General features: G+C 28.5%; 1 protein-coding gene across 1 annotated transcript; it reads left to right on the forward strand.

The window, feature by feature from the left end:
* Positions 1 to 782: 782 nt before the first annotated feature.
* On the forward strand, positions 783 to 2,401 carry LOC124943281 (2-oxoglutarate-dependent dioxygenase AOP3-like). The gene is made up of 3 exons (XM_047483819.1): positions 783 to 1,156; positions 1,755 to 2,079; positions 2,153 to 2,401. Exons 1-3 carry the CDS (start codon positions 783 to 785, stop codon positions 2,399 to 2,401), a joined length of 948 nt encoding a protein of 315 aa, XP_047339775.1.
* Positions 2,402 to 16,877: the final 14,476 nt, after the last annotated feature.

The raw sequence follows: 16,877 nt of genomic DNA on the forward strand, positions 1-16,877 counted from the left end.
GACCTCCCTCATTACTAATATATATACATGGGTTTGAGTATTTTTTACAAATTTTTTAATTAAAAAACTCTTAAAGAAAGATAAGTTGTAGGAAAATATACAGACAAACTAATGAGATACTATAAATAAGTTCATTTGGAGATACAAATTATATTTTAAATTATTATTCAAATATATTCTTGGATTATAACAAATTTAGATATATAATTTATTATCATTATTCAGAATTATAAAATTTTGTCACAAAATGTCTACTTATAACTATTATATATTAGAACCATATAAAAAAATAAAAAAATCTTTGTGCAAATAAATGAGTGGATTAAACTTAGTTGGTACATCATTCTTTTTCAAATTAAAAATTAAAATAAATTTGAGAAAAAAATGATCAAATATCTTTTTTAGTCTTATCTAATCAATTTTTCATTTTAATTTTTTAAACATGATCAATATTTTATGTAGCATGATTTAAAAATTATTAAAATAAAAAGTGAAAGTTATTTTATTTATATTTAACGTAAAAGATGTAATTAAATAAGATGAAATATTTAATTCACACTTTACTTTTTACATTTTAAACAACTTTAAAATTGTTTATAATTGATAGGGTAATAAAATACTATATTTTAAAAAGACTATTAGATTTACATAATCTTATTTTATTAATTTATAACAAATGTAGTAGATTAAACTAGACATAAGATAAGAAGATGAGTATAAAATGGAGTCCATATCTCAACTTTTCTTAAGTGAGAAATCTAGAAAAGTGAGAAAAGCAAGCCATGCCAAATACTGAGACAGCAGCACCAAAGCTTCCCATCATTGACCTACGAGGCTTGATCTTTGGAACAAGCTCGTGGATTTCAACATGCAAAGAAATCAGAAGTGCCCTAGAAGAACACGGTTGTTTCGTGGCGCTTTCGGACATTGTGTCAGATGATCTTGAAGTTGATGTTCTTAACTGTCTTAAGGATCTGTTTAGCTTGCCATCGGAGATCAAATCCAAGAATATCTCCGACAAGCCTATACATGGTTACTTCGGACGGAGACCTTTATCTCCTCTATTGGAGAGCCTGGCAATTGAAAACCCCAATTATCTTCAATCGGTTCAAGATTTTGCTGCTCTAATGTGGCCCCAAGGAAATCATCCCTTCTGGTATATCCAATTTATTTGAAAGTGATTGAATATTAATATGTTTATTTCACAATTGAACTAGTAATGATTAGTTGTAATAAATTTGAAATTAACTAAAATTAAAAATAACTTTATATAAGAGGCTAAACTAAGGTTAATGTTCTATTTAGATAAAAATAATTTATTTTATCACAAATATGAAAAGAAATAAAAAAATTACAATGTGAGTAAATTTATCAACTAAATACCAATACCTTTAGATTTTTTTGTTGTTGTTGAAATTGAGTAGTCTAATTCATCTTTCAAAATTGTTATAAAAGATGATTGTTAGTAAATATATTTATAATTGTTTTTAACTTTTGGAAATTAATAAACAACTTATAAAGCAGCTAAAACAAATGCTTGTAAGTGTTATAAAAATATAAATGTACCGACACTATTAAGTGTCGGTAAGTATTCGCCAGCCTTAATTTTGCGATGCTAATTAGTATGCGCCGATAAATGCCAGTTTTTAGTGTTGGTAAATAATTGTGGTATTTGTTAGAGTGACATTTTTTCCATATAATTCCATTATGCTGATTTAACAACTAATGTTCTTTCATTTAACAATGAATTATAGTGAGACTATTCATAAATATGGAAATGCAACCAATGGGCTAGTACAAATGGTGACAAGAATGCTGTTCCATAGTTACGGCATAGAGAAGAAACAATTTGAGGCACATATTGAATCAATGAACACCCTTCTTAGGGTGTTGGAATACATACCACCTAAGTCATGTGAAGCCGAAGTGGGCAGTTCCGCTCATACTGACAAGAGCTTTCTGACCGTTCTTCATCAGTGTCAAACAAGCGGTTTAGAGGTGGAAACAAAGACGGGGGGTTTGTTATCTGTCGATTTTCCTCCTTCATCTTTCTTAATCATAGCTGGAGAGGCTTGCCAGGTAAAATTAGGGTTTATTTTAGCATTTTGTTCATTTAAGAGATAAATTGTAATTAAGTTGGTTAATTAATTAGGGATGGAGTAACGGTAGGGTGCACCCGGCCGTGCATGGTGTGAAGATGGAGCCGACTGTAGATCAAATGAGATACAGTATGGCGTTATTTGTTTACGGTAAAGGGACAATTGAAGTGGCTAAGGAGCTGATTGATGATGATCATCCCATGTTGTTTAAGCCATTTAATAACTATGAATTGCTTAGGTTCTTTACTAAAGACCCAATAAAGCGCAAGATCAAAAACATTGAGGAATTCTGTGGTGTTTAAGATCATTTCTTACATTTACTTGGCTCATTGGAAAAGAGTAATAGTAATAAGACGATGAATTGAAACCTTGGGAATTATAATATTTATAAAACGATGGATTGAAACCTTCAGAATTGTAATAGTATTAAGACAATAGATTGAAACCTTGGGAATTATGAAGAAAAAGTTTGATGGGTGTTTGGTTCTTGTGAGTTTTGCTTTCATTCATATTCTTGGATTGGATCATTTTATTTTGAAGTTATTTTGAAATGCAGCCAAATTAATTAATAAAAAGAAAATCGATAAAATGTGAGGCTCGTTTGAAAAGTTTGTGAATTATATACTTTGAATTTGTGAACTAGTAGTTCCTACCGAAAATGTGTTCCAATTATTTTCAATATAGTATGGGCCGGGTAACAAAAATCAATAATAATAACAAACTGTCAACATCTGACTCTGAGCTTTTTTTTTGTTTGTTGATATGGAGTAGCAAATTGTTAAAATATATAAATTCTTAAAATTGAGAGAAATTGTGAAAATTTATTTTAAAAAATTAATTATGTTATAATTATTGTATAAAAATCAAATATAATAAAAAGAATTAACCATTATAAAATTAATTACATTAATTCATTTATTTGAATAAAAAAATTAATAACTATTTATATCAATTACATAATTACTTACATCAATTTATTATTTATATGATTTATAAATATAAATTCTTTTTGAATCTATAAATATAATTTTTTCTTATTTTAATAAAATTTAATAAAATTAAAATAATTTATAAATTCATACCATTCTAAACATATAAGATAATTTAAATTTATAAAAATTTAAATAATTTATTTGTTAAATACTAAAATCTTAAAATTATCTAATATGTTTATAAAATTTTAACAATAAAAAAGTACATAATTACAATATCATGAAAAATATTGCTCTACAAAAAATATATGTAATTTAAATTAAACTCAATTAGCATGATCTAGAAATATAAATTTTTTTAAGACACTTGAGCTTTAAATTGATCTAATTCAATAAAAAAAATATATTAATCCTCTGTACAACCATATTAATCCTAATATATAAATGCAATGGGAATATGTGATAATACCACGTGGAGGGCAAGTGAAAGAAATCCACGACAAGCTTTCCGCATTAAGCAAAGATCCATATATTATGAAAGTTTAAAAATTCAAACAAATAAAATAGTTAAACAATTATGGCTTTTGGATTTTCTATATACTACGTGTTCATTTCCTATTGTTTGTTTCAGTCCCCAATTAGGTCACTAAAATTGTCGACAGGAGAAATAATCATTAAGATGATCATTCTAGAGGAACAATCTAACCAATCAAGATATGAGCTCTGGTGAAACAATAGAGCTTATGTGAGTTGTTGAAGTTTCAAGTACGAGTAAGAACAATCACTAAGATAATAATTCTAGAGGAGAACATGTAGGGTTTTGTGCTCTTAGTTGGAGAGACCCAACATGGTGCGGGTTTTATTTAGACTAAAATTATATAATGTGAAGGCATATTATTTATCATTTAGGTTATCTATGTTTTAAAAATAAAGAGAGAGAGCAGAGGAAAAACAAATTCAAGGGCTTAAGGTAGAAACAACTGAAGAAGATTTTTGTTTGCCAAAGTTTGCACCGTTTGACCGATATTAAATGTTCACATCTTGTTGTTTATTTCTGAAGCTACGATCTAAACTGTAAAGATATATTTTCTAAAACTTTTAAGTCATTTTAAAAAAACCCGAATTGAAAAATTGATAAGGCTGGTTGATCCCTCTTTCTACTCTTTGTTTTTATTTGCTAAAATTGTTGTGTGATCTTTATGCAATTGTTAGACACTAGTTTGGTTATATCTAGAGTGAACCTCTACTTTTAACAATGTTGATGACAGTTGATTGTTAATGATTTGTTAAGGTCCCATGGTTTTTTACTCTCAATTTGAAGAGAGGTTTCTATGCTTAAACTTGTATTGCATTGTTGTTTCAATTTCCTTCTGTTTTGCACATCTCTTATACTCAATTAGTTGAAAAAGTGTTCAATTTTGAAGAATAAATTTTCCCATCAAAGTATATCAGAGTTTGGTTTTTTTTATTATAAGAATGGACACTAACACAACCATAATTATGAGCTTGAATGACTCTAATTATTATATTTGGAAGGCTAAAATGTAAGATTTATTGTATGTGAAAAGTTTTCATTTGTGCAGTTTTTTCTTCAACTAAGCCTGCAGAAAAAAGTGTGGATGATTGAAATTTTTTCATAGACAATTATGTGGTTATATTCGTCAATGGGTTGATGACAATGTTTTGAACCATGTGATGTCTATTATTGATGCTCGTACTCTTTGGACTAAATTTGAAGAATTGTATGAGAAAAAGACAGGTAATGACAAGTTGTTTTTGATAAAAACAATTGATGTCCTTAAGCTATCCGCTTGAACACTTTTGTGGGAATTATTAATTAATTGAAAGCAATGAAACTCAGTTTTGATGACGAGATATTGGGTTTATGTTTACTTGGTACTCTGTCTAACTCATTAGAGACTTTTAGAACAACTCTATCTAATTCTTCTCCAAACGGTGTTCTGTCAATGTATTTAGTAAAAAGTAGTATTTTGAATGAAGAGATGAGACGAAAGATACAATACTATTGTTATGATCGGGATCAACGATAGAGACGGGAGTTTGCTTAAGTTGAACGCATTCAAACTCTTCGGTTGATATTAAATATGTTAGAAGTTAATATCGGTTTCTATTCTTCGCAAGTCGTCACAAACTCTTGAACCGAGTTCAAGTGCGGAAATTTTTCTTTCGACTTGAAGCAATACAACAAAATTAGAATGATGTACAAGAACATAACACACAACACAAAAGATGTTTATGAATGTTCATTGTAGAAACTCTTACGTCACCCTTTTTTCTCAATCTTGAGAAGGATATTCACTAGAAGATTTGGTTCAATACAAAACTTGTACAAAACTCAGTCGAACAACCAGTAATTAGTTATTGCCTGCTTTTCGAACTCCTAGCACACACACTCTGTTAAATATAGACAAATTATGTCAACTAACAATCCTAATTAACTCACAAAGAATAGATAGTATTGTAATACAATTTTAACACTCTAGTATGCTTGAATGCTTTAAGAACTTGAGAGCTTGTAAATTTTGTAAAGCCGGTTGTTCAAAGATCAAAAGTTCGCGTGAAAGGTAATGAAGAAGGTTGACCTCTGTTTTCTTAAGTAGACAGGTGTCAACGGATATATTTACTTTTCAATGGCTATATTTACTTCATAAGACATCTGTGTTGATCTTGATTGGTTGAGTTTCAATAGAGTACATTAGAAAGGTTTTTCTTTGATCTTGTCTGTACTTAGATGATAATAAGCCAATATATTCATTAATGTAATTTCAATATTCGAGGAATATACATCTTAGAATGTTTGACTTGTCTTTTGTTCTTTTTATCATAGCTTTGTTGCTCCCAAAAGGTCTTCATTAGTCTTTGCACAAAATAGAAACATTTATCTGGGAAGTATAAAGCTGACATCTGTAATTACCGGTAGCGTCCTTATATTGTACCGAGATTGATAAAATGTAGTAAGAAAGAAAAGCCGTAAGCGCTTCCATAAGGATACCGATTTTGTTGAAAGACCGATTTCAATAAAATACTAGAAGTGCTCCAATTTGATGTACAGATGAAATCATAAAATACCGGAGGCTCTTATTTGTAAAATACCAGAAGCGTGTTTATATAAAATCGATTATATAAACTAACGGATGCGTGTTTTGCAAAATACCTATTTGCAATATACTGGATGCATCCTTTTCAAAATACCAATTTGAAAAATACCGGATGCGTCTTTTGCAAAATACCGGACGCGTCTTGCAAAATGCCGATTTGTAAAATACCGAACGTGACATGCAAAATACCGAACTTATATAAAACCGGTTACGTGTTTGTAAAATGCCGATTTGCAAAATACCGGACGCTTCCCTTAATATAAAGCCGATGTGAATAATGTCGACTCCGCTTTAATATAAAGCCAAAGTACAAACTACCGATTATACTTTAATAAAATGCTGAAGAGCCAACATACCGGTTAGCTTCATATAATAACGATTTCTTAAAATACCAGATAAGCATCTTCACAAATTGTCGATCTTGCAAAATGTCGATTTTGCAGATAATAACGGAATCCTTTTTACATAATACTAGACTTTGATCAAATACCGACTTTAATTAGATACCGGGCATCTTTTTCTTTCCGATTTTCTTTAATCTGCACATGATTAAATTTACACAATTAAGTTCTTATTTAATTAGCACCAATAATTAACTAACTATTTTACTTAATAATTTTTCCCTTTCTGATTATTTAAATTAAATATTCAAAACCTAGTAATTTTATAATCGTTGGCTAATTATCCTATGTTAATTAGCTAGTTTAATATAATAATTTCTCCTTATTTGATTATTTAGCATAAATTATCAAAGTCCGTTGTCTATTTCTTAGCAACTATTTTTTACAATACGAGGTTTTGGATATAGAATTCGGGGGTAGAAGTAAATGGCGATATGTAATTAATTGTAACAATTTTCGTAGGGCTTCTAATAAGTGGGGAAATATTGAGTTTCATCATTATGCCTCAATGACTATCAAGAAAAATTGTTTTAAATTGAAGACGGAGAACAATAAGTAAATTCAGAACACACCCACTACTTCCAACCACAAAGAAGGTAAAAATCATGATGATATTATTATTGTTGATGATTTTTTTACTGTTTATTATAATGATGTTGAGAATGTTAATGCGTCTTATGATAGGATGGAAGGGTACACTCCTCCGTGCATCATGTGAAGATTCAAATAAGTTACACTTTGGCATTATTTTAGTACAATAAAGGAGCAATTAAATTGCCTAAGGAGCTTGTTGATGATGAACATCCCATGTTGTTTAAGTCATAACTATGATTTGCTTGTTTCTATGCTGAAGACCCAACAAAGCGCCTTCTCAATGCCAATGAGGACTTCTGTCGTGTTTAAGATCATCTTTTACTAATTTACTTTTGACTAATTGGGAAAAAGTAATAATATTTATAAGACAATATAATAAAACTTTAGAATTATTGATTGAGTTATAATTAAATACTTGATGGTTGTTTTGTTCTCAATTAGATAATTTTCTTTTGAAATTATTTTGAAATGTAACTGGATTAACTTATGATAAATATGTTTTGTCCTCATTTTTTTTTATTTTACAAGCTATTTCTAGCTTAAATAGGGACGTTCTAAAATGAAGTGTAGCTCAAAACAAATAAATTATTAACTATAAATCTTTATATGTACTCGGAAGTCACGAAAGTTAGTGTGTTTAAAACGAGATTCACAACTATATTTAATTCATTGTAATAAATCATAAAATTTGTAATTTTGAATGTTTTTGTTTTTCATTCCGAACTTTGTTTTATTATTCTAGGTTTGTTACAAATGATAAAACGAAATATGTACGTTTTTTTTCCCTTTATTTTTGAGAGTTTTTAATAGATAATATTAAATTATTTTCTAAAAAAAAAATCTTTATATGTATAAATTATTTTTAAATAATAACATATTTGTATAAATTGTTTAATTCAATATTGCTAAAATCTGGACTTAACTTGTCAAATCTTATTATTTAGAAGAGGTTAATAAGTTTAATTTAAGTCATTCTTAAACTAATCAAACTTTTACAATTTGAAATTTATGGTTTTAAAATTTTAAAAATAATTTTTATTTTAGGAAAAGTTAATTTATATTTATAAATTAAAAAATATTATTTATTCAAATAAATGAATTATTTTATCTAATTATATATATATAATTGTTATAGTACTCTCATTTACATATTATTATTATTTAATTGTTTTATTCATAGTTTTATATTGTTTTTAAAAATGATAAATATATAACATATATTTATAAATAAACTATTATAATTTAAAATAAATTCTCAATTTTTCGAGTTTATAACTAAATAATTTTAAAATAAATGTTTGATTTTGAGTGTCATACTCTAATCAAAATGCTCTAATCAATGAGAGATCATTTATAAACTCTTTACTCAAGTTAATATTCTCAAATAAAGAATGCTCATTACTTTTGATAGCGTTTGGTACGTGGTACAAATTTTATAAGGGGTATGTATTATAAATTGTAACGAGATATAAATAATATAAAGTAGTATAAATTGTATAGGTTATTAGTGTTTAGTATAAATTATAAGATATGTTATAAGTTGTATATAGTTTATAATTGTGTGTTTGGTATACAGTATAAGATTATTATAAGTTGTATGAATATTAATTTAAAATTATAATAATAATAATTATTATTATTATTTTTTTATATTTACTTATATTATAAATAATATTGTTTATTATTATAAATTATTGTATTGTTATTATTTAATAATTAATGTAATTTTAATTAACATATAAAAAACTAATTATAATATAAACTATAAATTATATTATTTAATTTAAATATTATTAAATAAAAATAAAAATAATATATAAAATAAACAATATTATTTATATTATAAATAATTATATTAAATTATAATTAATAAAATTATCGTTATAAAATTAAATAATTATTTTTTTTATAAAATATTGAACTATTTAAAAAATGTTATATATAATAATAATATTAAAACTAAACAAAAATATATTTAATATATTATACAATAATAAGTTATATATAATAGGATATAATGAGAAATTAAAAATTAAGTGATATAAGAATAGTGTTTTACCTAGGTAGACCAGTTACTATTTTATACCAAATATGAAATATAAATTATATAGAGATATAAATTATATAGAGTATAAATTTATACTAATAGTAAAATTATAACAAACAATCTATTAAAACATTATTGGTGTAATTTATACTAATAGTGCTATACCTCTTTTATTTTGGTACACACAAATATGTGTATATTTTGGAATATTAGAGGCATATGTTAGACCTACCTTATTCAAGAAAATATTTGAAGTAAAAATGACTCAAGAAGAAAAATAAATCAATTAATTTAATCCAATAAACACATTGGGCTGTTTTAAAAATCAATATGTTAATACAATTATCATTAAACTTATATTTAAATTGTTAAAATAAAAATAATTTTATTTACATTAATATAAAAATATAATTAAAATAGATAAAAGTATTTTGAACAAGAAGTTTATAAAAGAAATTTGACCAACTTTTTATCACTCTTAAAAAATGAGTTGTTGCCAATTTTTTAAGTTATTTTAATTTTTAAAGTTAAGAAGTTAAGCATTTAATGAAATTTATTTTAACTATCTCTTGCTTCATTTTGGGTAGAGGATATATATTTTAAATTATAATTTTGAGGCCTATAGATGTACTTTCTTTTCACTGTTTTTTTTATAAAAGCATGAATTATTATTCACTCTTGATAGTTAACACTACTTTCTAACCCTGTTATTTTGTTTGCCTCAAGTGAGATGAGTTTTAAAGGTAATTTTATTTCATACATTAATTAATGTTATTATTGGAAAAGTTAATTTTTGAACTGTGATATATGAGATTCAATCTAATATAATTTTAATTATTTAAATCTTTGTTTTAGAGAGATTAAACGTTTCTCTTCTTATTTTGATCAGACATATTTTTTTAATTAATTTATTATTTTTATAAATAAAATAATATTTAAAATTAAAAAATAATTATTATTCTTTAGCTACTCGGAGCTCAATTTCCTTGTGAAATGTCTATTATAAAGGCAAATATAGCTAGAGACTTTTATATCATGTTAAAAAACTAAAATGCGGGATTTCTTTTTCAAACACTCTCAAATGAAATTTCAAAACTAAGTTAAAAATATCCAACAATGATGGAATTCAAAATCTCATTTTCTCAATGTTAAAATCTTTAATTTTAATTTTTATTATTAATTTTATAAACATAATATTTTATGTCGATGAATTGAAATAATTTATATTTATAAAAACATATTTTAATCTAAAATGAAAACGATTCATTAAGTCGATTTTCTTAGTTCTTCATATCTTCTCTCGATCTTGGATATCCCAATTCTGAATCTAATTCTGGATCGGTAATGAATGATGTGAGTGAAGTTTAGGTCTTTCAACCCTCTATCGATAGCCCTTGAATGGTCTTTAGATATGAACATAACTCTACCTTTATGAGTTTAACATAATAGGTATGTTATCTATATGGGCTAACGATCTAGCCCAAATATATCCATTTACTATTCGACCCATCAACAAAATTGTAAATGGTATTTATGCTTCTACACAAACATTAGTAGAACAAGGGTTATTAGCGACGACCTTTGACGACGGCCTTTGACGACGGCCTTTGGCGACGACGAAGTTACACCGTGGTTAATAAAAAATATTAACGACGACGAAGTTACACCGTCACTGATAATAATTATCAGCGACGTTTTTCATTAAAGATGAAGATTTCCCATAAGAGTCTGATTATCTATTGGTTAGAAGCACATTGGTTAAAGAAAAAGACAATGAGAAACCAAGTCATGCAGTCACTTCAGTGTCTTGGTTTATTGACTTCAAGTCGTCCATCAATGTGGTTTACTTAATTATTTGATTATTATCGACATATAAAGTTATTCTTCACTGTTTGGATCACCATCGTTTCTTTTGACCATTTTTCTTCACTACATGAAGGAACTGAAAGAGTTTCTAATGGCTCTTCATAAGTCATCACATTCGTTTTCATGGATATAAAAATTTATCAAATGACATCAAATTATGTGCGAAATTAGATGGAGCAGATGTGTAAGGCATATGTACAGTAGCGTCGACTTTACCCTAGAACCGATGCTTACTTATAAAGAGGAGTTTCTGCCAAATTAAAACGTTTTTGGAAAAGAGTATTAGCGTTGGCTTTACCCTAACGTCAACGCTAATATGTTACATTATTAGCGTCAGTTTTAAGGTAAAGTCGACGCTAATAAAGAGTAGTTTCTGTCGTATTGAAACGTTTTTCGAAAAGAATATTAGCGTTGACTTTACCCTAAAACTAACACTAATAAAGAGGAGTTTCTGCCGAATTAAAACGTTTTTGGAAAAGAGTAATAGCGCCGGATTTACCCTAACACCAACGATAATATGTTATATTATTAGCGTTGGTTTTACCCTGAAATCGAAACGTTTTTGGAAAAGAGTATTAACAATTTTTAAAATAATGTTTGATTAAGGTTAATAGATTGATAAAATTTAGGTTTGATTTAGATTGATATTATTGATAGATTTAGGTTGATATTATTGATAGATTTAGGTTTGAATATTTAGGTTGATAGTATTGACAGATTGATAGATTTTAGGTTTTATTTAGGTTTTATTTTATAGATTGTTTGATCTATTTATAAATAATGTTTGATATTAGTATGTTTGAAAGGTTTGCGGATAAGTTATCGAAAAATTAGGTTATTTGATAGGTTTGCTGATAGTTTATTGAAAAATTAGGTTAGTATGTTGATTATATTATTATATGTTGATATTAATTAAACTAAGTAGATATTAATTGTTTGTATGCTGATAGAAATTTTTTGAAACTATAGATTAGGTTTTGTAATTTGTTAAATGGAAGTCCCCGATAAAAGTTGAATGACAATACGTCGATATGATCGAAATTATATTCAAGGGGTTGAAATGTTCATCGACATTTCTATTAGGTCTACTAACTAAAATTTGATTACTTTTCCATGTGTAAAGTGTGAAAATTGAACTTATGAGAATATAACAGTGGTGAGAGATAATCTATTTGCGTTTGGGATTCGTCAAAATTATAATTTTTGGTACTTTCATGGAAAAACGAAATCTTCAAATGAAAGGAATGATGATGTATTAGATTACCTTATAAATGAAAATCAGAGTAGAGTAAGAGAGAATGACGTTAATGATGAAATGAATGAAGAAATTGATCAATATGATCAATTTATGGAAGACCTTATCAACGATTTGTATCCAAACACTGAAGTCTAAAATAATGATCGTCCTGTTGACGATACTAAGACATTCTACCAGTTGTTAGATGATTCAAAATTTCCCTTGTTCGAAGGATTTCGAATTTCAAAAGCCTCCACCTTACTTAAATTACTTCACATAAAAAATGTTGGTCAATGAACCAACACGTCATTTGATTTGTTATTAAATTTTCTTAAATAGAAAATATTATCAGCTAATTTTGAGTTTCCAAGTTCACACTATGAGTATAAGAAATTTATTATAGACATCGGTTTAACGTATGAAAAAATTGATGCTTGTAAGAATGATTGTATCCTCTCCCTTAAAGAAGATAAAGATTTGAACAAGTGTAAAGTTTGTGATGTGTCTAGATGGAAGATTAATCAATCATGTGGTACGCTTCGGAAAAAGGTGAATGAAAAGTTCATTCCAAATAAAATTTTACGATATTTCTCACTTGTACCGAGGTTGCAAAGGTTGTACATGTGCTCCAAAACCGCTCCTCACATTACATAGAATAAAGATAATATTAATGTTGATGATGAAGTTTTAAGGCATTCAGGTAATTCAATGACTTGTATGTCCTTCGATGAAAAGTTTAAATATTTTTCCTCTAAGCCTCGGAATGTAAGACTCTCTCTCGCAAATGATGGGTTCCAACCCTTTGCAAATAAAAAGACATCTTGTAAAATTTGGAATTTTATTATTATCCCTTTCAACGTCCCTCCTACAATTTGTATGGATAAAAATAACTTCATTCTTTTCTTGTTAATCCCTAGGCTAAAAAGTCTTGGGGATTCGATAGACGTGTTTCTCCATCCATTGATTGACGAGTTAAAAGAGTTGTGACATGCTAATGTGATTACTTACGATGCGAGCTGTAAAGAATATTTCAATATGCGGGAAGCTATGTTGTAGAAAATTAATGATTTTCCGACATATGCAAATTTATCCGAATAGATTACAAGGGTAAACTTGCATGTCAATGTTGTAATAAGAATATAGTTTCGTTGGGATTGGTACACGGCCGAAAAGAGTGTTACATGGATCATTAATGATTTCTCCAACCTACACATCTTTAGCACAAGGAATGATATTCTTTTGACGGTAATACAAAGTTAAGTCGGGAACCTGATCTTTTATATGGAACAGAAATATTAATGCATCTATTTGACTAAATAGCGTCCCTAAAAGAGAAAGATTTCTCATGAATCTTGTGGTGATAATTGGAATAAACTCATCATATTTTTTGAACTACCATAGTGGAAAATATTGTTATTGAAGCATAATTTAGATGTGATGCATATTGAGAAAAACATTTATGATAACGTACTGGGCTGCCCCATACGCATTTTCTTTGGATTATAAGAAATTATTATGCATGTTTCATAAAGATGCAAAAATTTCTAAAGGGTTCTGCTTTAATATTGGAGGGTATATAAACGTAATTGATAAGTAAATTTCTAGATTGAAGAGTAATGATTGTCACATCCTATTACAATATTTGATTTCACTTGCCACATGTGCTTTACTTTTGGATGATGTGTACGATGCTCTAGTGCACTTGTCAAGGTTCTTCTAATTGTTGTGTCAAAAATCCTTAAATCGAGATGAATTAGAAGAGTTGCATGATGACATTATTTTGACCCTTTGTAAATTGGAAAAAATAATTTCACCTTGATTCTTTGATATAATGGTACATTTTCTTGTACACTTGGCCTTTTAGGCTTTGCTAATTCTCATTGGGTAACAATTCCATAGTTAGAAAGATTCTTTCTTTTCCAAGGACCTTAGAATGAAGTAAAGCTATTAATAACAAGCCTACACCAAATACATGTGGAGGCCTGTCCAATATCGATGGATATATCTAATTGAACAATATATGGTTACCTTGAAAAGTACCTTTGGAACAAAAAATTTCCTGAAGAGTCAATTAGTGAGAGTTACCTTTTGTACGAGAGTATGAGTTTATGTGCTCGATATTTAGAATATCATGAGTCAATAGAGACATTGATACAACCAACTTCAACACTTTCTATATTCTTGGAAATGGAAGATTTATTGATTGCAATACTCTACACATACAAACCGGGTGATCGGGAGAGTGCTCACGTATACATTTTGAGAAATTGTCTCTAATTCGAACAATATTACAACTAAGAGTTCATAAGCTGATTAGTAATTATGTGTGAATTTTGTAATTAACTAATTACAATTCAATTTCATTATATGTAGCGAATTCATGCAATAGAATAGGGTGACTCAATCTTTCAAACTTGAACGCGATAAACTTTACAAAAGTTTTTCCAAGACAAAAGTGAATTGAATGATGAATCAGATCGAACTTTGAGTCTAAAATTCTTTGGGAGTGGCCCGACAATTTATGCTAAAAAGTATAATTTCTGTAAAATAAACGGGTACAAGTTTAACACCGAGAAGCATGACAAAGGGTTAATCACACAAAATAGTGGTGTCTTAATAATTGGTAACAATGGGGCCAAAACTATAAATTATTACAGAGTACTCAAAGATATTATAGAATTTCATTATTTTGGTGGTAACCGAGTAATTCTTTTCAAGTGTAGATGGTTTGATGTACATTCCAAGGACCGTGGTATAAAAGTAGACAAATATGAGTTTGTAAGTGTTATTGTGAATAGGACATTGAGAACTCGGATTCTTGATCTGTTTGTAATGGCAAGTCAAGAACAATGGGTTTTACGCTATGGATATGGCATCTTGACATGGATGGAAAATTATCACAAAGATAAATCTTCTTCGTTCAAACATCTAGACATGTTTTATTTGTGTGTGTCAAATAGGACGACTTCTGTAAAATTTTAACTTATTTTTTTGCATATATCATGGAACCTAAATGAGCTACAAGATGAGCACTATCGAGACATTTAGACGAGCTCCGAGCTCGTACATATGACGTACAGTCGGATGATCATATGAGCTATAGGGATCACTTCCAGACATTAAAGGACTGAATGGTCCATATTCTAACATTCCCGAGGTGTTTGTCACCTTAGAGGAGGATTCTCCCATTCACGAGACTACATGTAGTTAATTAAAACTTATATATATTTAAATGATTATATAAATTATAAAAAAAAGTTGTTTAACTATTATTTTATAGGGTCTTCATCGAGGAGGAATTGACGAAAAAGAACAAAAACATAGTTCTCGAGAAATTTCCAACTAGGTAGAAGATGCATTTAGAATTCAAAGAGGTGGATGGAAAGCCCACTTGCAATAATGTCAACTAATGGTCTTGACATATTGGCACCATTGTCCGGATTGTCACGGTGGTACCACATCATCTAAGAAATTGGTCTGATCTTTTACATGCCTAGTTAGACCATATATTGAGGTCCATCTTTGTGAGTTTAATGCCAAGTGTGAAGAAAGCATGAGATAGGTGGATATATATGAACAAGAATGACTACATCCAATCACATAATGGCGACAAAGAGATAATCAGATTAAACCCTCCTCCTGAATTCGACTACGAAGATTGAAATTATTTCCTTGACATCACTACTTCACGACTGAATTTAAGGTATAATAGTCATTTTTAATTCATTATATATTTAATCGACTATTAACTTACAACTATAACTATCTTATAATTGCATAAAAAATATGATCAATGTCGACAATAAAGGAAAAGTGGTATACACCCAACAAACCGGTAGTAGACTATTTTCACATGTGGAGCGACAAATGGTAAGTTTTAGTAAGATTTTTAAATTTTTATAATATTTATCAATGGTATGTATGTTATTTGTACTGGAGAGGGATATTGGACATGCCCCTAATTATGTAGACTTCTTCATATATAGATATACTAAGAGAGCGACCACCGAGGATCAGACTCTCGTGCCTTCTCAGCGTGTTCAGCAGTCCTTGAAGTTCTAATCATTTCTTTCGTTTTAGTTTTCATGTCTATGTTTAAAATTACTAACAAAGTTGTAAATAATTATAGACGGTGATGCACGAGCGACTACAAGCCAACCCTGATATGACACTATTTAACGTGTTTGAGGCTGCTTTAGGACCACAAGGACACGGGAGGGTGACCTAGATGGGATCGGGAATATGTTCAAGGAACTTTAGAGCGGATCAACGAGAAAGTTTTTCCTCGAGCGTCAACAACGTACACATGTCTCAATGTCAACAGATGGAAGCGTTGATCGAGGAGAATAAGAACATGCAAGAACAGATGGCGTAGTGGGGACATGAAATGGAAGAGATGCGCACAATAAGAGGCTATACAAATGCTTATGTCAAGGATTTTCTCTCCTCCCTTCGATTAGTATTGATTGACATACAATTTGAGGTTTTTGTATTAATACTATTTGAGATTTTTATAATTTATAATTTATTTTTATTTATGAACAATATTTTTTTTGTTAATAATAGTAGAACAAAATATAAA

Source organism: Impatiens glandulifera, chromosome 6 (assembly GCF_907164915.1).
Source record: "Impatiens glandulifera chromosome 6, dImpGla2.1, whole genome shotgun sequence".
Taxonomy (NCBI): Eukaryota; Viridiplantae; Streptophyta; class Magnoliopsida; order Ericales; family Balsaminaceae; genus Impatiens; species Impatiens glandulifera.